Source organism: Callithrix jacchus, chromosome 5 (assembly GCF_049354715.1).
Source record: "Callithrix jacchus isolate 240 chromosome 5, calJac240_pri, whole genome shotgun sequence".
Taxonomy (NCBI): Eukaryota; Metazoa; Chordata; class Mammalia; order Primates; family Cebidae; genus Callithrix; species Callithrix jacchus.
The window spans coordinates 64,345,120-64,369,674 of record NC_133506.1 but is presented as its reverse complement, the minus strand read 5'-3'; the positions used below and the strand labels follow the sequence as shown (position 1 = coordinate 64,369,674).

General features: G+C 43.2%; 1 protein-coding gene across 3 annotated transcripts in view; it reads left to right on the top strand.

The window, feature by feature from the left end:
• The first annotated feature begins 5,369 nt into the window (after positions 1–5,369).
• LOC100401127 (zinc finger protein 679-like) overlaps positions 5,370–24,555 on the top strand; it is a 59,497-nt gene continuing 40,311 nt past the window's right edge. For 2 of the 3 annotated variants that reach the window (XM_035299289.3, XM_035299290.3), the window contains exons 1-2: positions 5,370–5,517; positions 20,077–20,203. In XM_035299289.3, coding sequence (XP_035155180.1) covers positions 5,479–5,517; positions 20,077–20,203 — 166 coding nt within the window. In that variant the 5' untranslated portion in view covers positions 5,370–5,478. The remainder of the gene's footprint in view (positions 5,518–20,076; positions 20,204–24,555) is intronic. The other variant, XM_054255543.2, reaches the window with a different exon arrangement.

Sequence of the window (24,555 nt, the reverse complement as noted above, 5' to 3'; positions counted from 1 at the left end):
AAAATCAGGAGACAGCAAACACATACTGAGCATTTTTCAGGTATCATGCATGGTTACTGCTGGCCTTCTGTATAGACTGTCCTTTAAACCTGACTGTGCCCCGATGGCACATCCATCTGCATAGTAAAGATGACAAGACTGAAGTTTAGAAGAGAACAAACAGACAGCGAGGAGTGGAGCTGAGGTCAGACCCAGGGGTCTGCCTATCAGCCCTTGGACTTAGGGCTCATTGGATACTTCACAATAATCTCATGCATCTGCTGCCTGTAAGAACCTGTAGAAACAAGGTCCTGGGTCATCTGGTGGAGCCTGAGTCATTTTGTAAAAGAATGACTGAAGATCTAAAATGCTTTTAAAGCTGCAGCTAACCAGACCCAACTAAGATCTCTTCTTTTGGAAGGATGGCACTTTTGTGTGTGCTTGCATGCGTGTGTGTGTGTGTATGTGTGTGTACGTGTGTACGTGTGTGTGCATGTGTATATGTGTGTACGCGTGTATGTGTATGTGTGTGTACATGTGTGTATCTCTGTGTATGTGTACGTGTATTTGTATGTGTGTTTGTGTGTGTACGTGTCTGTGTGTATGTATGTGTATATGTGTGTACATGTTTGTACATGTGTGTGTATGTGTGTAGTGTGTGTACGTGTGTATATGTGTGTATGTGTGTGTATGTGTAGTGTATGTGTGTATATGCGTGTGTATGTGTGTATGTGTGTGTATGTGTGTGTATGTGTATGTGTGTGTAGTTTATGTGTCTATTTGTGTGTATGTGTAAGTGTGTATATGTGTGTACGTGTGTGTATATGTGTGTGTACGTGTTTGTATCTGTGTGTATGTGTACGTGTATTTGTATGTGTGTGTATTTGTGTGTGTACGTGTCTGTGTGTATTTATGTGTATACGTGTGTGTACATGTTTGTACATTGTGTATGTGTGTAGTGTATGTGTGTATATGTGTGTATGTGTGGTGTACGTGTGTGTATGCATGTGTATATGTGTGTATGTGTATTTGTGTGTACGTGTGTATGTGTGTGTGTACGCGTGTGTAGGTGTATGTGTGTATGTGTGTATGTGTATTTGTGTGTGTATGTGTGTGTGTGTGTGTGTGTGTGTGTGTGGTGAGGGGTCACTTCTCTCTCCTGGCTGTCAGTCACATCTTTGGTGTGGGGGCAGAAAGAGGACTGGATAGTTGAGGACTTTTGTCCTCCCATATCCTCACCCTGGACGAAGTGCTTCGAATGAAAATCTTAAAAGCCTTCTTTGTTTTTGCTTCTGCCCCACCTCCCAGCCCAATCCGTTCCCTCGCCTCTAAGTTGATGACAAGATGCAGTTCTCATTTTCACACTGATTCTCAACATGGCTGGGGTGCTTTTCAGCCTCCTGCAGACACTGAGGCCCAGAGTGGGACAGGCTCTTGCCCGAGGTCACACAGCATGTGACTGGCAGGGTCACAGTTTGACCCACGTCTCCTAGCCCCACTGCTGTCCCATGGCTGAATCAGCTCAGCATCCAGGGGCTGAAAGCTACTGCTTGCCAAGTCCTGTGGGGCCATGATAGGGATTGACAGGGGCTCTGCCCTTGGTCTAGTAGGGGAGACTGACAAGTCAATGCCTTCCATCAGTCTGCTCAACACCCACTAAACAAGGGCCTTCTGTGTGCTGCAGAGGTAAAGATGCAGCAGCCTCAGACACGTTGCCTGAGCTCACAGTGACTGCTGGCACAGTGCACTATGGGGCAGCATGCTTGGCAGGGTACAGGAGACACTGAGAAGGTACCTGCATAGTGCCAGATACAGGCATGAACCCCACAGGCCTGCGCAGCTTCTCAGCAGAGAGGAGGCTAAGTAAAAGGCTGCAGACATTTGACATCCAGAGCCAGGCTTTGGCATCACACCAGCCTTGATTCAAATCTCACCCAGCCCCTTACCAGCTTGTCTAACTTTGGGTGAATCCCTTCACCTGAGCCACTGAGCCTCCATCCTCTATCTGAAAGCCTGGCACAATAATGGGAACAGTCATTTCAGGACCAAATTAGATCTTGAAGTATTTAAGCAATGCTAAAGACAGAAACTCCCTGAGGTGTGGGCAGGTGAAGGAGCCTCTTGGGGTTACTGAGGCATCTAGAGTCTAGCTGTGGCAGGAAGTGTTACCACCTCTAGATCAGAAGTGTAAGGAGTGGAAATTGTTTTCCCTCTGTCTAGCAGGAGCTGGCAGCATGGAGGAGAGGCTGTCCACAGGGTGTCGCCCAGAGTTTGACAGTGGTGGCCCCTGTAAACAGCAGGGAGGGAATGGAGCAGATGCATTGTCATCCCCCAAACTCCTGCTGGTGCCTCACACTGGCTGAGCACAGCTGGAAGCTGCTGGGAGGGCCCCTGGTGCCTCAGTCTGCGGGGTCAGTCTCCTAGCACTGAGCAGAGAAGAGAAGGTGGAAAATGGATCTGGGGACACACAGAATTGCCAGTGCTGTCACATCAAGATTTGGTCATGGAGTCAAGAGCCTGAGTTTCACTCCTTGTCCAGCCTTCCCAGGGCCTTGGCACTGGCTGGCTCCCCAGATGATATGCCAAGTTCAAAATCCTTCCTAAAACAACTGGCTGTGCAGATATCTGAAAGTTCTGTGCTCCCATCCTGATCAAGGTGTCAGAAAACCCCGGGTCCTAGTCTGTCATCCAGTCCCCAAGAGGAAATCTGCCAGGACAAGGTAGGAGGAAGCTGCGCTGAGATGTCAGGATGCGTTTGATCAGGTGGGGCTAAAGCTGTGGCAGTGTTTGCTTCTCTGCTGGGAAACAGCTTGAGAAGAGTCTCCCAGCCTCTATGGCTTCTGCAGGCCATGAAATTTCCCCATGTCATGTAGGGCAAGTAGATTTAGCTCAGCTGATGTGGGGCAGGGCATGGCTGGGGGTTGTACTAGGGATCTGCCCAGTATCATGCAGGATCATCCGCTACAGAGATCATCCACTGCAGGTTCCAGGGGATACTCTGGGCAAAGACTCCTCTGTGCTCTGCTCCTCACCATCTGAGCTAAATTCACTTGCTGTGTCCTGGCCTCTGCTCCCTGTCTTGGTCCCTATCTCACAGTTCTAAAGAACTCAGCATATTCTACTGACCACTTCTTTTCTGTCCCATCCCCACACCCTGCAGCCCTGCTCCCTGCCTTCCTGTGGCCTCATGAATGCAGAAGATCTTACCTGGTCTTCTATTCCACTTTCCAAAAGTTCTTGTTTGCCTCTTCTCCCCACATGGAAGGGCCCAGTGGCCACACTTGCTTTTGGGAGAGGGTACCTCTCTGGGGCAGAGGGACCCCAGGTGGTTGTGACTACCAATGCTCTGCAGACAGGACTGGATCCCTTAATGGACAGACACATCCCTGCCTGGGCTGCCTCCCTACATGCCTTGTCTCCTGTCTCTCCTGCTCCATTTGCCTTCAGGGTGGTTAAGGCTTTCTGGGGCTCCCTGCATGGACCAATCTGTGTGTGCCTTCCAGGCCTTTCCTCCGACCATTCTCTGCCTGGTGTGCCCTGGTTATGGACAGGGATGAAGAGAGGGAAGGAGGGAAAGAGGGAGGAGAGGACAAGGACATTCGCCTTTCCTGCCTGGTCCTCAGAGGTGGCATTTACTGAGTCAGGAATGACTGAGAATAAAGCCGCTCTGAGGAGATCAGGAGTTCTAGGTGGACCATATTGAGTTTCAGATGCTCAAGGTGTGAGTTCTGGAGCTCACTAGAGACAATGCCGCATGGTGCCAGGACTCACATCTCAGGGTGAGCTCAGTCTCCATTCCTTCCAGTGCTTGTGGGGTTTCAGAAAGCCACTTCCCTTTCTGAGCCTCAACTTCCTCAGCTATAAAATGGGCACAGTTACCCCATCCTGTCCTTCTCACTGGTCGTTTTGGGATTCCAATGAGGTGAAGAAGGTATGATCCTTTTACAACTGCAAGGCTGGAAAGCTTCTGAGCTCCTGTCACTGACAGATCAGAGCTCGTGGTTAGGGGTGTAGAGAGGGTGTGTGTTGTGGGCCATCATCCAACAAAGGTTTTGGCAACAGAGGTATAGGGTCTGGCCAGTAGGAGGTGCTAACCCCGTCTAGGCAGCCAGTGGAGAGGTTAGATGGTTTCTGAAGGAAGAACCTGCCTCTCCCCACCCCAGGCCAGGCTTCTCTAGTGGAATCCCAGAGACCCCAGCCTTCTACTCCAGCACCTCGGAGACCTCCCAGAGCTGGTCAATGTCACAAATGGGGAGACACTGGGCAGAGAGGCACTAATCCAAGCAGGAGAGTGAGAAGGCCATGCCCTCCAAAGTCATTTCCCAGTACTGCTCTTACTAAGTACCACACACTCAGGAGCAACAGAAGCTGATTCTCTGTAGTGCTAGAGGCCAGAGCCCGAAATCAAAGGGTCACAAGGGCTGTGCTCTTCCTGGCCCTCAAGGGAAGATTCCTCCTTGCCTCTCCCACCTTCTGGTGGCTGCAAGGCTCCTGTCTCAGCTTCCAGCTTCACATAATCTGCTATGTGTGTGTCGCTCTCCTTTTCATTGTCTCATAAGGACACTTGTCATTGGATTTAGGGCTCATTGGATACTTCAGGATAGTCTCATCTGGGGATTCTTAATCAAACCTGCAAAGACTCTTTTCCAAATAAGGTCACAGACCCAGGGTCTGAGGGTCAGGATGTGAGCATATCTCTCGGGCAGCCACCATTCTATGGCTTGCGGGAAGCAGAGGGTGTGGGATGAACAGGTGTGGAGCCCCTTCTGGAGTCATATCAATGGCTTGGCTGGCGAATGCCCTCTCTAAGCTTCTGGGCTGACCTGGAGCAGGGTGGCAGGGCAGGCTGGCAGCCCCCAGGCAGCTTCTCTAGGTGTGGAGAGGCCACACCGCACAGGGTGACAAGCATGGGCTCTGGAGCTGCCTGTCACTCTCAAACCCGGACTCAGTGCTCTTGTATGAGCTATTGGCCCTCTCTGAGCCTCAGGTTCCCATGCAAATGGAAGGTAATTACAGCTTCCATTGGGTAGTGGGGTTTGGAGGGTTATGTGATCTGTTGCTGTAGTAGCATTTATCTGTATCTTTCTATTGAAAGTAAGGTGCTATGATTTCAACCCTTCTTTCTTCCTTTCTCTTGTTGAACCTTAATTTCCTAAGCACCCCTGTGTGGCAGGCACCATATTAGGTACTGGGGATACCAAGGTGAATGAGACAGATTCTGTCTCTGTCACTCCTGCCTTATTTGGCCCAGTGTCTGGTCACGTCTTCTGTCACTCAGAGGCAAAGGGGGTGTGGCCTGAGACCTTATCCAATCAGTATCGCCGAGATGGGTTCTGACCAATCAGGCTCACACATGGAGAGGACTAACGGCTTCAGGCATATGCCTGGGCAGTCCCCTCTCGCTGTGCCCGGATGTGCAGGTCCCATCGTCACTGCTGTGTCCTCGCTCCTTCAGGCCCAGCCTATGTGGCCCTGTGACCCGCAGGTATTGGGAGATCCATGCGTAAGATGCCAAGGCCTCCTGGAAGCCTAGAAATGGTGAGTTAGCAGGGCATGGTGTCCTAGGAGGGGGCAGGGATGGCTAGAAGTGATTGAAACCGCCTGATGCAGGACCCGGGTTCCCTCAGGCCTCAAGATGGCGGCTGGGCCCACACTGGGACCAGCATCCCGCGTCCCGCGTCCTGTCCCGACCTTGCACGGCGATGTCGCCCTGTCCACAGCCCTTTCTTGCCAGGAGGGCGAGGGTGGGCCAGAGTGTCCCTGGGAGAGCTTCGCCTTGGGATGTGGGGTCCTGCGAAGGGAGCTGTTGTCCAGGGTCCCTTGTCCCTTCTTTCCCTCGTTAAACCTTAAAGGACATCACCACAAAAGTATTAAAGAACTTATTATAGCAATGAGCGGTTCTAGAATCGTCCAGCACCGAGCATGGCTTGTCCAATCAGCTGTCCAGCCAGGTGCACAGGCAGAGAGGACTAGCGCCTTAGGGCATGTGTCCCGGCCTTCGCCTCTCACTGTGCCGGGATCTCCAGGTCCCGTCTTCACTGCTGTGTCCTCTGCTCCTTCAGGCCCAGACTCTGTGGTCCTGTGTTGGAGGTCACAGGAGGGGCTTGAAGGAGAAGGCTTTATAAGGTGCATGAAGATGGAAATACAATTCAGTAATTGATTGGAAACAGTTATGTAGTTGTCTTATCTATACAACTGAGGTGGAAATTTTCTGGTTATGTAATCAGAGGTTAATTGGTGGTTTGTGGTGGGTTAAGCCTGAATTTTGTTTCCCTCTGGTCAGTGGAAGGTGCTAAACCCATCTAGGCAGCCAGTGGACAGGGAGGGGTTAGATGGGCTCTGAAGGAAGAATCTGTCCCACCCCATCCCAGGCCAGGCTTCTCTAGTGGAATTCCAGAGACCCCAACCTTCCACTTCAGCACCTCGGGGACCTCCCAGAGCTGGTCAGTGTCACAAATGGGGAGACACTGGGCAGAGAGGCCCCAGTCCAAAGTGCGGTTCAAGAATCATCCAGCAGTTGCATGTGGAAGTAATTTACAAGAAATACATTTGAGTTAGATTCTGTTTTTTAACTATAGGAACACAGGGCACTAGAAGCTACCTCAGTCTAATTGCCTGCCATTTAATTATTGTAATGCTCCCCAGGGGACTGGTTTTCCCTTTCATTTTCCAAATGTGTCTCAAGCAGGGTCTCAAGTCCAATCCCCTGTACCCCCAGTCTAACTCTGGATTACAATAACATACAAAATTTCCAGATCCTTCTGACATTCCCAGATGCCAATTTCCCCTCTGTGATTAACAAGATTATCAACTGTGTGTCTTTTATTGTACATTTCAGACACAGTATTTTAATTATTTTTTTACAAAGTATTAGATGGAACTTTGTAAAATATTTGTTTTCTGTTTGTAAACATTTCACAGAAAAGCAGAGAATAATCCCCTGATACTACCATAAACAAATCTCTGTGCCTCTCCTTTTATCTTCCTTAGGTGCAGACTTCTTATCAGAAAGCCTTTGGGTTGAGGTTTTCCTTTGAAAACTTGACAGGATGATGTGTTCTCAGCCCCCTCCTGTATTTTCCTGGTTCTGGGCTTCAGTACTATCTGGGGATGGCGTGTGTAGTGCATATCAACCCCTGGGTTATTTCCTCACAGGGAACAACCTGGGAGGTATGGAGTGCAGCATCTCAAGGGAGCAGGTGGAGGCTCTGGGGCTGAGAGGAGTCTCCTGGTATATGATACCTCCAAAAAGCTAACCCCTCAGGACATTCAGTCTTCACTGAACCCAGCTTCCATTTGGTGGAGACACATTGTTAGCCAGCCAATCAAGTGCTGGTTTTCAGGGAAAAAGAGAAAAATGATTCCTGCCTTCTGGATTCTCTTAGCTTTCTGAAAGGAAAAAAAGTATCTCAAAGGACAAGGAAAACCCATCCTAATGAGATGGTGCAAGAACCTGCAAAGTAAAAAGCACCTGGGTCTTTCATCCACTGGGTGTGTGTCCTGGGAGGGTGGTCACTGCGCACATCAGTGAGCAGGATGGGGATGGGAGGATCTCTCAGTTATTGGATGACCTGACTTCACATGTTAGACATATTTGTGTTGCAGTCAGCACTACCATCACCTGGTTTTGTCACCTTGAAAGAATTTGCTCACTTATTTCAACATCAGTTTTAAAACTGTAAATTGCATTTTATTGGTAGAACTTGAAAGGGAAGACAACATTTACAAAGGGCTAAAAGAGGCGAATTCAAGAAAACATTACATACCTAGTCAGGTGTTCCAATTGTTAAAAAAATCTGATTTACCTATTTTCTTTTCTAGAGATAGTTTAGGAAGTGTCTCAGTCTGTTCTTTCTTGGGGGGTGATTTCAAATAAAATCCCAGGGCTTAGTTTTGGGAATGATACCGAGGAAAAGAATAGTGAAAATCCCTCCTCCATTAAGACTGTATGACTTGAATACATTTCCGTAAGAAAATGTGGTAGATTAATTGATGAATGGCATAAATTCATTAAAACATCAGTTCCTTTTTGCAGTGTGAATTTGTGACAGTAGATATCTCTGTCCTATGTCTGTTATCTTAATTTCTGAGCTTAATGCTAAATTTTATTAGATGGACTTGACACCTCCTATAAGTGTCCCTGTGTGACTCATTGTTTTCTAAATGAGTTGTTGTGGAATAATTATATGTGGATTGTCTGAAAGGGATAAATGCTTCTGCTTTTCTTGTGGAGGTAAGAAATGTAAGCGCATTAAAATCCCTTACATATAAACACTGTGTTTAAGTGATTCTGCTGAATTTTTCAAACACTGGATATTTTCTTATTTAAAATTAAATGAAGCCTAACTGGGAAGTTGGAGTCTGATGACCTCAAGCTAAGGCCAATATTGAGTTTGCAATAGGAGGTCATTGGAGGCCCAGTTAGTTCTTCCTGGGGAGCCTCCACTGTAAGTGTCCCAACCTGGTCCTCCAACCATGGAAGAGGGCATTAAACTGAGAGAAGCTAGAGAGGTCTGGGAAACTAGGTATCCAGAGGCAGATGCATTCGGGTTTGGGGTGGAAGGGGATTGAAAGGGTTGTTCTGAGGGTGGACTTGTTATTTTTCTTGGGCTGTTTCTAGACTTTGCCCAATAAAACAAAGTCAGGATTAGGTAAGAAGTTATTTTCAAAGGAGTATTTCAACAGGGGGAAATGCCAACTGTAAGGTATTCGAAGATCTCAAAGGTTAGGCAGACAAGGGCTTTCCTTCACAGGGAAGAACAGACAAGATTAGAATGAAGATTGGAGGGGAAAGTAAGGAGGTAGGATGGCAAAATAGATTCCAGATCAGAGAATGTTTCACCCTAAAGTCAGTGTGTTCTTAGAATGGACATGCAGTGAGGTTGTGTGTTGACTCAGACTGAGGGCAGGACCTTGGGGAGGTTGAGGAACTTAAACAAGTTCAGTGACCTTGGGGAGGGAGAGGAACTTAAACAATATTTATATAAGAAGCATTTGTTTTCACCACTGAAGACAAAATTGTTCAACTGATTCTTTATGAGAAGAAAGATGTAAATTTGCAGAATGTGTGTGTGGCTATGTGACAGGTAAAAAGGGAGAATCATCTAAGTCATAACTGGAGGGGTGTTGTGTTTCTTTTTATTAAGCTGTTCCTGGAGGGCACAATGGATGGGAATGCCATTAATCACAGCTGTTGGCCAGGATTACCTAGGAGCCCCATCTTTCCCCACCACTTTTCTTTGTCCTGTACATCTCTTCCTTTTGTCTCTTCCTAAGTCGTGTCTCTTAATATAAACTGGTATACATAAAGGCAGTGTCTCTCTGAGTTCTGTGAAAAGCTCGATCAAATTATTGAACTGGAAAGGGGATTATGGGAGTTTCCAATTTAGAGGCATTAGCTCAGATATATAGATGGGCCCTCAGGGCTTGTGACTGGTATCTATAGTAAGGGCATTGTGAGGGACTGAGCCCTGAAGTTGGGGCCTATGCTGCCTCTGGATGTTGTCAGAATTGAAATGTAGATGCGAAGTTGGTGTTGGAGAATTGCTTGGTGTTCAGCAAACTCCATAGATTTGGTGTTAGAAGAGCATCAAAGGGGCCTGGGCTTGAGACTCTGGGTGTCTGGGGAAGGGCAGCTCTGCTCTTCTGCACACAGCCTGTCATAAGCACATGATTCTGTATTTGTGGGTCTCCTCCCAGGGAGAGAGGGGACTGAGAACTTAGAGGAAAGGAGTGCTGAGAACAGGTCCTCTCCTCCCACAGCTGCAGTTGCATGATTCCGCCCACTAGGGAACATCCCACTGTGTCTTTTAAAATAGACACACATTTGTTTAGAATAAAGCTCATTTTAAAAGCAGAAAAAACTAGGATTAAATTCAGCAATAAAGAGTGATGATGAGTAAAAGATACTGAGTATCTTTTCTTTGATAGAAAACTGATATCTAATGTGATGACCTAATATTTGGAGGCTGTAGTACTTACATTGCAAAAGCAAGAACAGTCTAGTGCATGAACCAAACAGTGGAATGTGCAGCCGTACCTTACTTTCTGTTTATTTTTTATTTTATTTTTTTTTTTGAGACGGAGTTTCGCTCTTGTTACCCAGGCTGGAGTGCAATGGCGCGATCTCGGCTCACCGCAACCTCCGCCTCCTGGGTTCAGGCAATTCTCCTGCCTCAGCCTCCTGAGTAGCTGGGATTACAGGCACGCACCACCGTGCCCAGCTAATTTTTTGTAATTTTAGTAGAGACGGGGTTTCACCATGTTGACCAAGATGGTCTCGATCTGTTGACCTCGTGATCCACCCGCCTCGGCCTCCCAAAGTGCTGGGATTACAGGCTTGAGCCACCGCGCCCGGCCACTTTCTGTTTATTATGTAAGAACAGTTAGCATAGTTGTGTGTAGTCTTTAGTAGACAACTGCATCCGTGTCAACAGTATCACATACAAAAGTGTGAATATAAGGTCACAATATTTATTTTGGAGAAACTCCTGAAGTAGTAATTTCAATATCAATATTATTTGCTATTTTGAAATATGAAGTATTTTAACTTAAAGTTACAGATAATTTAAAAAATACCACATACATTGCAACTAGTCTATTAAAAATATTTATAATTATTTATATCTACTATCTAAAGAAAATTCACTACCACATTTTTACTGTAGACATTAGTCTGACAAACTGTTTAATTGATCCCATACGTATAATTATATGTCAGCAAGATTTTGGAGTGTGTTCTTTCATTTTACTAAATTAGGAATGCAGCTATTACAGAACAAATAAATGCAGGTGATGCAGCCACCCAAGCATCATAACAGCTCTTCATTAGCATTGTTGTAAGCTCAGATATAATCATCTAGATGAACAAAGTCAGCTTCCAATTCTTCATCAAAAAGTGCTGGTGGAGAGGCTGTGGAGAAAAAGGAACACTTTTACACTGTTGGTGGGAGTGTAAATTAGTTCAACCATTGTGGAAGACAGTGTGGCGATTCCTCAAGGCCTTAGAAATAGAAATTCCATTTGACTCAGCAATCCCATTACGGGGTATATATCCAAAGGACTATAAATCGTTCTACTATAAGGACACATGCACACGAATGTTCATTGCAGCACTGTTTACAATAGCAAAGACCTGGAACCAACCCAAATGCCCATCGATGATAGACTGGACTGGGAAAATGTGGCACATATACACCATGGAATATTATGCAGCCATCAGAAATGATGAGTTTGTGTCGTTTGTAGGGACATGGATGAATCTGGAGAACATCATTCTCAGCAAACTGACACAAGAACAGAAAATGAAACACCGCATATTCTCACTCATAGGCGGGTGATGAAAAATGAGAACACATGGACACAGGGAGGGGAGTACTAAACACTGGGGTCTATTGGGGGGAAAAGGGGAGGGCCAGTGGGAGGGGGAGGTGGGGAGGGATAGCCTGGGGAGAAATGCCAAATGTGGATGAAGGGGAGAAAGGAAGCAAAACACACTGCCATGTGTGTACCTATGCAACTGTCTTGCACGTTCTGCTCATGTACCCCAAAACCTAAAATGCAATAAGAAATTAAAAAAAAAAGTGCTGGTGGAGGTTGTTAGATGTGTTTCAATATAGATGCCCAATCCAATGGCCAGCAGGTGAGAGTTTAGCAGAGACGGAAGAAAAACTTTAAGAAATTATGCTAAGCATATTTTCCCTTTGTTCATAACAATCGCTTCTCATGTCGAGAATGTACTTTAGGTGTTTAAAGGGGAACTGCTTCAGAGGAATATTTTCTGGCCAACTTGACTAATCTCATATCTAACCTGAGTTTTTCTTTAGGATACTTTTCAGCTTCTTTCTTTTCTCCATACTCTCTTCCTCAGAGCGAGAGCTGCTTTCTCTCAAATTCTTTGGGTATCTGTTTCAGAAGGCTTCTTAGTGTCTCTTGGTGCCTTTGAGAGGTGGGCTGTCATAGTGACAAACCTTGGAACTGCTCTATCAAGACTCATGCTGGGAATCTAGCAGTCTTTTTTCTCTGTCACCCTCATAAACAGAAACGGAGGCTGAAACTCCCCTGTTGGCATTATTGGGAAAATAAAATTCTACCCAGGAGTCCTGCAGGCTCTTCTCCTGCAGCTTAGGGGCCCCACTCTATGATGTAGCATTCAGGTGCAGCTGTGACATTTGGAGTTCAAATGGGATATAGGCTGCCAGCTGTGGGTTGTGCCTAATTGGCAGGTAATAGGGGTCAAGAGAGGTCACAGGCTGCCCAGAGAGGGCAAGCAGGGGTACTGCAGGCCAGTGCTCAGGGATAGGGACCCATTGCTTTGAAGTGTAAATAGCCAAGAAGATAACAAATTGTTCAATAGCATCTGTAGGAGAGTCAGGGCCTACCTTCAGCGGGGGTGCCTCCAAGTTGCAAAACTACTTCCTGTCATAAAGATAGGGAAAGTTTATTATTTTTTGAATATGGCCAGTTAGCATACACAGATGCCCACCCCCCATTACCAGGTGAATTTAGGGTGAATTATATATGACAAATGGTGCTGTCAAGTCCTCCACTTGTGGACTAATGATAGTGACCTTCTTTCTATTTTTGCACTCTCATAAGCAGATTGCGTGTGATGCATGTCACATTCTGGTTTATTTGTGTGATACAATAGCTTTTTTTCTGCTCTATTATCATGAAGCTTTTCTGAGGTTTCCCCAATTTTGCTTTTAATTATATTCTCCAAACACTGTCCAGAATTGCCAGACATGATAGAAACATAAAGTTCACACCACACTTCTCGCTGGAGGAGTCTTTACCTCTCAGGCTTGCAGCCAATCCACAATTATGCTACAAAAATCATGTTGCCCCCTAAATACGCAATCATGTCTCTGTGTATGTGATATCTATGGTCCTCCACAGTCACTTTTAGAGAGTTTTCAGACCATATTTATTCATACTCCATTCTACCTCTTTCAGTATCCCCAGTGTTGTCAGACCTGGAACTGATCCAGAGACCACAGGACCCAGGGACCCAATCAGGATGACACAGGTGCATTGAGTAGATATGAGAAGAATCTCAACTTTCTTTTTCCTGTTCTTGTCCAAATGTGCACACATGTGCAAATAACACCCGCTGCTTTCCTACTTATCCAAGACCTAAAAGTGTGCTCAAATTCTGATTTCAGGTCTTGAGATTTGAGAAAAGAGAAAAAATTTTCTTTGACGAACTCAAATATTAGGCCCAAAGAGACATTAAAATGAGGCCACAATCATGTCCTACTGCCTGGAGCTATGCATTCATCTCTTGAAACTGCTTGCTATCGCCACACATAGCTATACATTAACCTAATAATCTCACACTGGACACTACACCCAATACCTATAGCTTAACAGTAGTAATGCTATTTCTGTAAATCAATAAGAATTCCTCACAAGCAACTCTGTCTCAGCCCACGAACTGTCCTTTACTTTTGCCTTTACATATCCACATATAACTGCTGCTAATTGAAGTGTATATTCAGGGCAGCTTGAATCTATGTTCCCAGGTTGCAATATTCAAGCTTTGCCCAAATAAACTACTTCTACAAATGTTGCCTCAGATTTTTCCTTTTCAGTCAACGTATTATTTACAGTGTGCAGCCTCTATGAGGGATTCTCTCCTCTGGTTTTACTGTGCTTGCTGTAACATCAAAGAATGCAGAGTCAGATGGATCCCACCTAGAATCTGCGCCTAAGAGCTGGTCACCATGTGGGATTTTAAAAAACCAGGCTGGACTTTGGATTGAGAATATACAGAAAACCCACAAGAGATGCTTTGTGCATAGTGAGGTCAACATTGACATCTTAAAATTCCCCTTTCAGAGTGTGGCCCTTTGAGCTTTCCAGATCTTGTCCAGTGACCTGCTGCAGATAAGTGGGAGGCTCCTGATGTAAATAGAATTAGAATCTGATGGCAGAAACTATAAGTGTAAACAAACATCTTTAAACCAAAATAAAAATTCCCAACCATCTGAATGGACTCCTCCTCTCAGTCAGAGCATTCCAAAGTAAACCTGAAAAGATTAGTTCCGGCCATGACAGGAAGGGTGGGCAGGTCAGACATGCCTCATTATGCCTTCTTCCCTTGGGAATTCAGAAAAAGCCAACCAACATTAACATCAACACAGACCTTTGGTCTGATAAGAAACATTTACACATATTTGAAGCCTCTGACCAGGAGGCTTCATCTGCATTATAAATCTGTGATCTGCACAACCCCTTATGACCTACACATTGCTTTCTATTGATAATAACTCTTTCAACCAATTGCCAATCAGAAAATTGTTAAATCTACCTATAACCTGGAAGACCTGGAAGACCCTGGTTTGAGTTGTCCTGTGTTTATGGACTGATCCATTGTATATCTCAAATGTATTTGATTGACGTCTCATGTCTCCCTAAAATATGTAAAACCAAGCTGCACCTAGGCCACCTTAGGCACTTGTTCTCCAGGTCCCCTGAGGGCTGTATCACAGGCCATGGTCACTCCTATTTTCCTTATAATAAATCCATTCAAATGCTTTATGAGTTTAACTGTTTTCTTTCACTCTGTTTTTTGAAATATATATTTTATTGCGTTTTAACTTTTGGGGTACATGTGAAGAACATGCAAGATTGTTGCATAAGTACATACATGGCAATGTGGTTTGCTGCCTTCCTCCCCATCACCTATATCTGACATTTCTCCCAATATTATCCCTCCCCAACTCTTTTGCCTCCCCGGCATGAAGCCTACTTGATCATGATGGACAAGCTTTTTGATGTGCTGTTGCAATCGGTTTGCCAGTATTTTATTGAAGATTTTTGCATCTATGTTCATCATGGATATTGGCCTGAAGTTTTCTTTTCTTGTTGAGTCCCTGCTGGGTTTTGGTATCAGGATGATGTTGGTCTCATAAAATGATTTGGGAAGGATTCCTTCTTTTTGGATTGTCTGGAATAGTTTCAGAAGGAGTGGTAGCAGCTCCTCTTTGTATATCTGGTAGAATTTGGCTGTTAAGCCATCTGGACCTGGGCTTTTTTTGGTCGCTAGGCTATTCTGCTGAAACTTCAGTCCTTGTTATTGGTGTATTTAGGGTTTCGACTTCTTCCTGGTTTAGGCTTGGGAGGATGCAACTGTCCAGGAATTTATCCATTTCTTCCAGGTTTCCTGGTTTATGTGCATAGAGTTGTTTGTAGTAATCTCTGATGGTAGTTTGTATTTCTGTGGAATCCGTGGTGATACCCCCTTTATCGTTTTTTATTGCATCTTATTTGATTATTCCCTCTTTTCATTTTTATTAATCTGGCTAGCAGTCTGTCTGTTTTGTTGATCTTTTCAAAAAACCAGCTCTAGGATTTATGATTTTTCCAAGGGTTTTTTGTGTCTCTATCTCCTTCGATTCTGCTCTGATCTTAGTTATTTCTTGTCTTCTGCTAGGTTTTGAGTTTTTTTGATCTTGCTCCTCTAGCTCTTTCAATTTTGATGATAGAGTGTCCATTTTAGATCTTTCCTTGCTTCCCATGTGGGCATTTATTGCTATATATTTTCCTCTAGACAGTGCTTTAAATGTGTGTCCCAGAAATTCTGGTATGTTGTGTCTTTGTTCTCGTTGGTTTTGAAAAATATCTTTATTTCTGCCTTCATTTCATTGTTTATCCAGTCAACATTCAAGAGCCAGTTGTTCGATTTCCACGAAGCTGTGCGGTTCTGAGTTAGTTTCTGAATTCTGAGTTCTAACTTGATTGCACTGTGGTCTGAGAGACTGTTTGTTATGATTTCCATTCTTTTGCATTTGCTGAGGAGTGATTTACTTCCAATTATGTGGTCAATTTTAGAGTAGGTGTGATGTGATGCTGAGAAGAATGTATATTCTGTGGGTTTGGGGTGGAGAGTTCTGTAAATGTCTATCAGGTTTGCTTGGTCCAGGTTTGAGTTCAAGTCCTGGATATCCTTGTTAGTTTTCTGTCTGGTTGATCTGTCTAATATTGACAGTGGAGTGTTAAAGTCTCCCACTATTAGTGTATGGGAGTCTAAGTCTCTTTGTAAGTCATTAAGAACTTGCGTTATGTCTATGGGTGCTCCTGTATTGGGTGCTTGACTGTTTTCTACAACACATCTTAGCAGTGAGGGGTCAATGTCACAAAATAATTAGAGCCATCACCCCAACTACACCTACCTGTAAAATGTGATACTAGGATAGAGTATTCTTGTCCTTCCTCTTCCCTAAGAACTAGCTAATTAGGATGAGTGATATTGCATCCGGATCCAAGTTCTGGAGCTCCAACTGGACGCTTCAATTTTCTATTTAGAGTTAGCTTGTGTCCCTCTTGCCTGGATTACCATGTGGCTATCAGCCCAGGGTCACTGAGAACCCTCTCACAATGGCCTGTGAGTCTTTGAGACATTTGAGGATGTCCTGTGCAGACTTGGGTCAGGCTGACAAGGTTCTGGTTCCATCTCAGAGTAAGATAAGTGAGGCATCCATCATTTCTTTCTTTCCTCATGGAACCAATCTCCTTGGTTGGTACCTGGAGGAGACTTTCTCCAGTTTCTTGGTACTTTGGTGAAAAACAACGAGAAGGTCTGGAGACTCAAACTGATAAACCAATTGTCTCTACTTAATATGCCGTTAGAAAAATAAGTGAAGCAGTCATGTTCCCTACCATCCAGGAACTTTAAGACTGGAGCAACTACATAAATGGCTGAATTCAGCATCATGTGATCAGTACAAGAAAGGAAGTGTGCAGGAGACTTGGGCTTCATTGGGGCCATGTCCCTCATGCTGTTGTGACTTCTGATCTCACCACCTGAAGGGCTATTTGTGCACAGAAGGATTGTGGTTGTTGTTGCTATTTCTAGTGTTTTTACCTTGCTGATAATACGTATTTAGCTTCTAATAAAATATTCCTAGAAAACCCTAAGGGTTTTGGTTAAATTGTTTGGTATTGTATGTTATAAAATAGACAAAGAGGTAGATAAAATAAATGAAAACTACACAAACTCGTATTTAAGTTTCTCTCGGGTAGGCTTAGGAAAGAGAACTGGAGATTCCCCAGGAGCTTTGAGAACATAATTCTACGTAGGACCCCCTCACTGCTCTGGTCTTGTCCAGATTCACCCTATTCTGGGGCCTCATCCAGGCATGGAATCTCTCCTCGCAGAACTGATTAGAGAAGATCAGAGTTTTGGGTGGTGGCTCTTGCTGCCTCTCCAGAGCTTGTGCTTAAAATTTCCTGAAACTCAAACGTAGATAAATGGGAGCAATTAAATTATGTTTTGGAGCCTTAATTTCTTTCTTTTTCGTTGAAACCAGGGCTTGTTGAGACTGGGCTTGTTCCATCCTGCAACCTGTGTTCTATTTTTGCAGATCCAGTAGTTGCTCAACAAGTCACAAGAAAGTAAATACAAACATAACAGTGAAGAATCTCTCAGAACTACACTTTACCCTTCCTTTCTATATTCCTCCTGTCTATATTTATCTTTCATTCTATATATTTTCTTTTCAAAATCAATGATGAGGAAACAGAAAAAGAAATAAAAATTCTGGGCCCTTCGTCTAAATTCTGGGCATTGTTGAACACTTACTCCCCAACTCCCAGGATGTTATGAGGATTAAGTCACATAATGTGAGCTTCCCAGGACAGTGTTCCATGTTGTACTTCTCAGCACATAGTACCTGCTTAACAAACATTTCATCAATGAATGTGTGCATATTATTTTCCAAACGCAGACTTACTTGCTGCTTTTGCCACTCTCCGAATCTTAAAATGCCAGCAAAGAATGTGATCTTTCAAGATGGAGATTGATTGTCTTCATTTGGATCATATATACTGTGACAACAGTGTTGGGTGTATGGGTCTCTGTGCTGTGCGTGCTTTCTCTAGCTGAATGCTGCTAATAGGTCCAGGGGGAGCAACATCAGTATTGACAGGACCTTTCAAAACCTGCAGAATCACATTATATATGGGGGTACTAAGTTTACCAAATGATTTACCTGCACGGTGAAGCTGGAGAGACCGTGCTTGGCTGAGTGGTTCTCAGCCCAGGCTTCTAATTAGGATCATATGGCCAATTTGAAGAAATCCCTTCGTTTGTGCTCTCCCTCAGATTCTGTCTGTTGATCAGGGTTGAAGCATCCATGTTGTTTTAATTAAGTGCTGAGTGTAACTCAGAGGTGAGTCCAGGGTCAAGCACAAGGGGTTCAAGATAGATTCCTGAGAGTTGAATTCAACCTTTGCTCCAGAGAGAGGTCACAGGGCCTCCTCTCTTGGGTTTGGTAGGGAAAAGTCAATACAGCACAGAGTACCATTGCAGCAGCAGAAATTTCTGGCATCTGTGCTAGGTGAAGGCACCTGAGGACAAGAAAAGAGAAACTTACATTTTGATCTTCATGGAGTGGCTCATAGTTCTCAAATGTCTTATGTCGCAAAAGACAGAAGGGGTGGACTTTTTCTGAACATCTAGGTCCTTCTGCCTGTGGTTGTGATTATAGCAGTTGAATAGGTTGTGCTGACACTTATAAAGTCATATTCTCAAGATGCAGATGTGAGTTTTCCCAAGAAACCTGTGAAGGAATTCCAGAGGAGGAACAAGAGGAAGAAATGGCTTGTTCTCAGGTGAATGTGTCTCGAATTGAGCTGTATCCACTCTGTTTCTTGGAATTCCATGTGTTTGGAACTTGCAAACCTTTACTCCTCCAATTAGGTCATTCCTCCTTAATGAATTTGTTTCAACTACTTTTTTCTCTTTTCTTCTAATAGTCAGGAGCTTCTGAAAAAAATGTTTCTTTGCTGTATACCATATACCAAAGCCTTCTCCATATTGTCTTTATCTTGCCTTCTTACATGCCATGCAGAATTCTCACCATGAATTCATGACCCGCAATATTTAAAATATTCCCTTTATGCCTCTGAATGTGGGAAGGTGTGGATATCCAAGATTCCTATTGGAGAAGTGCTGGAATCTTTGTAGATTAGTGAAGAAGGAGAAGATGTACTCTTTAGGTTCCATCTGTGTGCTCCATCAGCTTTATGCAGAAAAGGATTAAGAAAATTCACATTTAAGTGGAATGGCATTTATTGCCCAGATTTGTTTTCAGAACTTTCAGGTTCCAAGAAAAATAATTTGGAGATACTTTCTCTCTTGGATGCTAAGGAAAGACTATTAAGTACACTATTAGAGATTACAGAACATGGGCGCTATCTGTAGCTTGGACTTTTTATAAAATTTATTTTTTGGTGATTAGATTCAGATTATAGCTTACTTGCTTTTTTGGGAGGCCAGTATCACAGCAGTGTCGATGGGTCCTCTGCCTCAGCATAAAATAAAAATTTGTCCTGCTATAGTTGATGTTAATTTCATTCACTTGGATAAAGAGCTCTCTGACAGATTTTTCTGCTATAGAATTAATTATTTTCCCCTTTATAATATACTATCTTGGGAGTATTTACTGGCTGATATGTTTAAACCATCACATTTAATTTGGAAGCTCCCCTATCTTCTTAGATTCTTGTTGCATATGCCTTTCTTTGGAAAATGAAGGCTCTCTTTGTTTCCTGGTCAGAAATACTGGAATAAACACAGGCTCTGTCACTCACTGGATGTGTAACACAACATTCTTCTTAGGCAAGAAACATTAGCATCTCTGGTGAGCTTGTTAGAAATTAAGAAACTCAGGCTTTATCACAGAATGCCTGAAACAAAATCTTCATAACAAGATCTCCAGTCCATCTCTGTGCACATTAAAATTTCAGCAGTACCATCTACCCCACCATGAGTTTTTCATCTGAAAAACATGTACAACTTATTCTGTATGGCATAAATGTAGCAATCAAAATGTACATGTCTGTGTTCATGCTCTTAATTTTATATTTTATTATCCAGAAATGTATACGCTGATACATTGGTGTTACAGATCTTATTCCATACTCTTTACTCAGGAAGAGAATATTTCTATGTTGAAAAATATTTTATTAGGTGACTCTGGTCAGTCACATGAGTCACAACCAGTTCTCTTTTTTCATCTTGTGACAAATTAAGAATCATGCCCATGCCACTTGACAAGTATGTGTTTGTGTACATTTTGTTTTGTTTTTCAGGGACTGTTGACATTCAAGGATGTGGCCATAGAATTCTCTCTGGAGGAGTGGCAATGTCTGGACACTGCTCAGAAGAATTTGTATATGGATGTGATGTTAGAGAACTACAGAAACCTGGTCTTCCTCGGTGAGGATAACTTCAATACGTTATTCCTAATATACCACAAGGGTTTCATTTCCTTTCTTGGTAGTATTTTTTTTTGTCATTTCTGCTTTCCATGAATGAGTTTTAGATTTCTGCCTTCAAGAAAATCTTGGAGATTTGTTGTTGTAGAAAAGAAATTCTCAAAAATACTCCACCTTTACATGCACTTTCCCCTTTCCTGAACTGATCTGTGTCTTTTACTGTAGTTGGTAAATCCAGAAGTTTACTGTCTTAAAATATTGTTGCCCACAGATGAAAATCCAATGGCCACCACGAATTTTTGATTCAGAAATACTGGGTAGTAGAGGTAAAGACCCAGAAATTTAAAACATTTCCTAAATATTTTGGAGGTTCTCCCATGAAACAGGATTTGGGGATTTTCTGGACTTTTATTATGTCCTCTTTTCCCTACTAAACATAGTGCTATGCTGGTAATTGGAAAATCCCAGCAACAGTTATATTACTTTTTTTTTCCTTTTAAAAAAAATTATACTTTAAATTCTGGAGCACATGTGCAGATCTTGCAGGATGCAGGATTGTTGCACAGGTACACACATGCCATGGTGGTTTGCTGCCTCCATCCCCGGTCACCTACATCAAGCATTTCTTCCAATGTTATCCCTCCTCAACCATTCCACCCCTTGCTATCCCCCCCAGCTCTCCAACCCCCAAAAGACCCCAGTGTATGATGTCCCCCTCTCTGTGCTCATGTGTTCTCATTGTCACCCACCTATGAGGGAAAATATGTGGTATTGGTTTTCTGTTCTTGTGTCAGTTTGCCAAGCATGATGGTTTCTAGATTCACCCATGTCCCACAAAGGACATGAACTCATCTTTTTATGGCTGCATAATATTCCATGGTGTATAAATGCCACATTTTCTTCGTCCAGTCTATCATTGATGGGCATCTGGGTTGGTTCCAGGTCTTTGCTATTGTAAGCAGTGCCGCAATGAACATACCTGTGCATGTGTCTTTAAAATAGAATGATTTATAATCCTTTGGATATATACCCAGTAATGGGATTGCTGGGTCAAATGGTATTTCTATTTCTAGATCCTTGAAGAATTGCCACACTGTCTTCCACAATGGTTGAACTAATTTACACTCCCACCAACAGTGTAAGAATATTCCTGTTTCTCCACATCCTCTCCAGCATCTGTGTTGTCTCCAGATTTTTTTTTTTAATTTTTTATTGGATTTTAGGTTTTGGGGTACATGAGCAGAGCATGCAAGACAGTTGCGTAGGTACACACATGGCAGTGTGCTTTGCTTTCCTTTTCCCCTTCACCCACATTTGGCATTTCTCCCCAGGCTATCCCTCCCCACCTCCCCCTCCCACTGGCCCTCCCTTTTTCCCCCCAATAGACCCCAGTGTTTAGTACTCCCCTTTCTGTGTCCATGTGTTCTCATTTTTCATCACCCACCTATGAGTGAGAATATGCAGTGTTTCATTTTCTGTTCTTGTGTCAGTTTGCTGAGGATGATGTTCTCCACATTCATCCATGTCCCTATGAGTCTCCAGATTTTTTAATGATCGCCATTCTAACTGGCGTGACATGGTATCTCAATGTGGTTTTGATTTTCACTTCTCTATTGACCACTGATGATGAGCATTTTTTTCTTTTCCTTCTTTTTTTTTCTTTTTTTTTTTTGAGACAGAGTTTTGCTCTTGTTACCCAGGCTGGAGTGCAATGGCGCGATCTCGGCTCACTGCAACCTCCACCTCCTGGGTTCAGGCAATTCTCCTGCCACAGCCTCCTGAGTAGCTGGGATTACAGGCACATGCCACCATGCCCAGCTAATTTTTTTTTTTTGTATTTTTAGTAGAGACGGGGTTTCACCATGTTGACCAGGATGGTCTCGATCTGTTGACCTCATGATCCACCCGCCTCGGCCTCCCAAGATGAGCATTTTTTTTCATATGTTTGTTGGCCGCATAAATGAATTCTTTAGAAAAGTGTCTGTTATGTCCTTCACCCAGTTTTGGATGGGTTTTTTTTTTTTTTCCATGTAAATCTGCTTTAGTTCTTTGTAGATTCTGGATATTAGGCCTTTGTCAGACATGTAGCTTGAAAAATTTTTTTCCCATTCTGTTGGTTGCCGGTTCACTCTAATGATGGTTTCTTTTGCTGTGCAGAAGTTCTGGAGTTTAATTACATCCCATTTGTCTATTTTGTCTATTTTGGCTTTTGCTGCCAATGCTTTTGGTGTTTTAGTCATGAAGTCCTTGCCTGTGCCTATGTCCTGAATGGTTTTGCCTGGGTTTTTTTCTCCAGTGTTCATGGTTTAGGTCTTTTGTTTAAAATGTTAATCTATCTGGAGTTAATTTTGGTGTAAAGTGAAAGGAAGGGGTCCAGTTTCAGCTTTCTGCACATGGCTAGCCAGTTTTCCCAACACCATTTATTAAACAGGGTACCCTTTCCTCATCGTTTGTTTTTGTCAGGTTTGTCAAAGATCACATGGTTGTAGATGTGTGGCGTTATTTCCAAGGCCTCTGTTCTGTTCCATTGGTCTATATCTCTGTTTTGGTACCAGTACCATGCTGTTTTGATTACTGTAGCATTGTAGTATAGTTTGAAGTCAGGTAGCATGATGTCTGCAGCTTTGTTCTTTTTGCTTAGGATTGTCTGGCCTATGCAGGCTCTTTTTTGGTTCTATACAAAGTTTAAGGTGGTTTTTTCCTATTCTATGAAGAAGGTCACTGGTACCTTGATGGGGATAGCATTGAATCTATAAATTACTTTGGGCTGTATGGCCATTTTCACGATATTGATTCTTCCGAACCATGAGCATGGAATGTTTTTTCATCTCTTTGTGTCCTCTCTTATTTCATTGAGTAGTGGTTTGTAGTTCTCCTTAAAGAGGTCCTTCACATCCTTTGTTAGTTGTATTCCTAGGTATTTTATTCTCTCTGTGGCACTTGTGAATGGAAATTTGCTCATGATTAGGCTTTCTCTTTGTCTGTGTTTGGTGTATAGAGATGCTTGTGATTTTTGCACATTGATTTTGTATCCTGAGACTTTGCTGAAGTTGCTTATTGGCTTAAGGAGATTTGGGACTGATTCTAAATGTACAATCATGTCATCCGCAAATAGAGTTAATTTGGCTTCCTCCTTTCCTATTTGAATACCCTTTATTTCCTTTTCTTGCCTGATTGCTCTGGCTAGAACTTCCAAAACTATGTTGATTAGGAATGATGAGAGAGAGGGCACCCTTTTCTAGTGCCAGTTTTCAAAGGGAATTCTTCCAGTTTTTGCACATTCAGTATGATATTGGCTGTGGGTTTGTTGTAAATAGCTTTTATTATTTTGAGATATGTTCCACGGATACCTAATTTATTGAGAGTTTTTAGCATAAAGAGCTGTTGAATTTTATCGAAGGCCTTCTCTACATCTATTGAGATAATCATGTGGTCTTTGTCTTTTGTTCTGTTTATGTGGTGGATTACATTTATAGACTTGGGTATGTTGAACCAGCCCTGCACCCCTGGGATGAAGCCTACTTGATCATGATGGATAAGCTTTTTGATGTGCCATTGCATTCAGTTTGCCAGTATTTTATTGAAGATTTTTGCATCGATGTTTATCATGAATATTGGCCTGAAGTTTTCTCTTTTAGTTGTGTCTCCGCCAGGTTTTGGTATCAGGATGATATTGGTCTCCTAAATGAGTTAGGGAGGATTCCCTCTTTTTGCATTGTTTGGAATAGTTTCAGGAGGAATGGTAGCAGCACCTCTCTGTATGTCTGGTAGAATTCAGCTGTGAACCTGTCAGGTCCTGGACTTTTTTTGGTGGTAGGCTATTAATTGCTGCCTCGACTTCAGACCTTATTATTGGTCTAGTCAGAATTTCACCTTCTTCCTGGTTTAGTCTTGGGAGGGTGTAAGTGTCCAGGAATTTCTCCATTTCTTCTAGATTTACTGGTTTATGTGGATAGAGTTGTTTGTAGTAATCTCTGATGGTAGTTTGTATTTCTGTGAAATCAATGGTGATATCTCCTTTATCATTTTTCATTGCTTATGTTCAATTCTTCTCTCTTTTCTGTTTTATTAGTCTGACTAGCAGTCTGTCTATTTTGTTGATCCTTTCAAGAAGCCAGCTCCTGGATTTATTGATGTATTGAAGGGTTTTTTGTGCCCCTATCTCCTTCAGTTCTGCTCTGATCTTACTTATTTCTTGTATTCTGCTAGCTTTTGACTTTTTCTGATCTTGCTCCTCTAGCTCTTCAATTTTGAGAATAGGGTGTTGATTTTAGATCTTTCCTCACTTCTCATGTGGGTATTTAGTGCTATAATTTTCCTTCTAGACGCTGCTTTAAATGTATCCCAGAGATT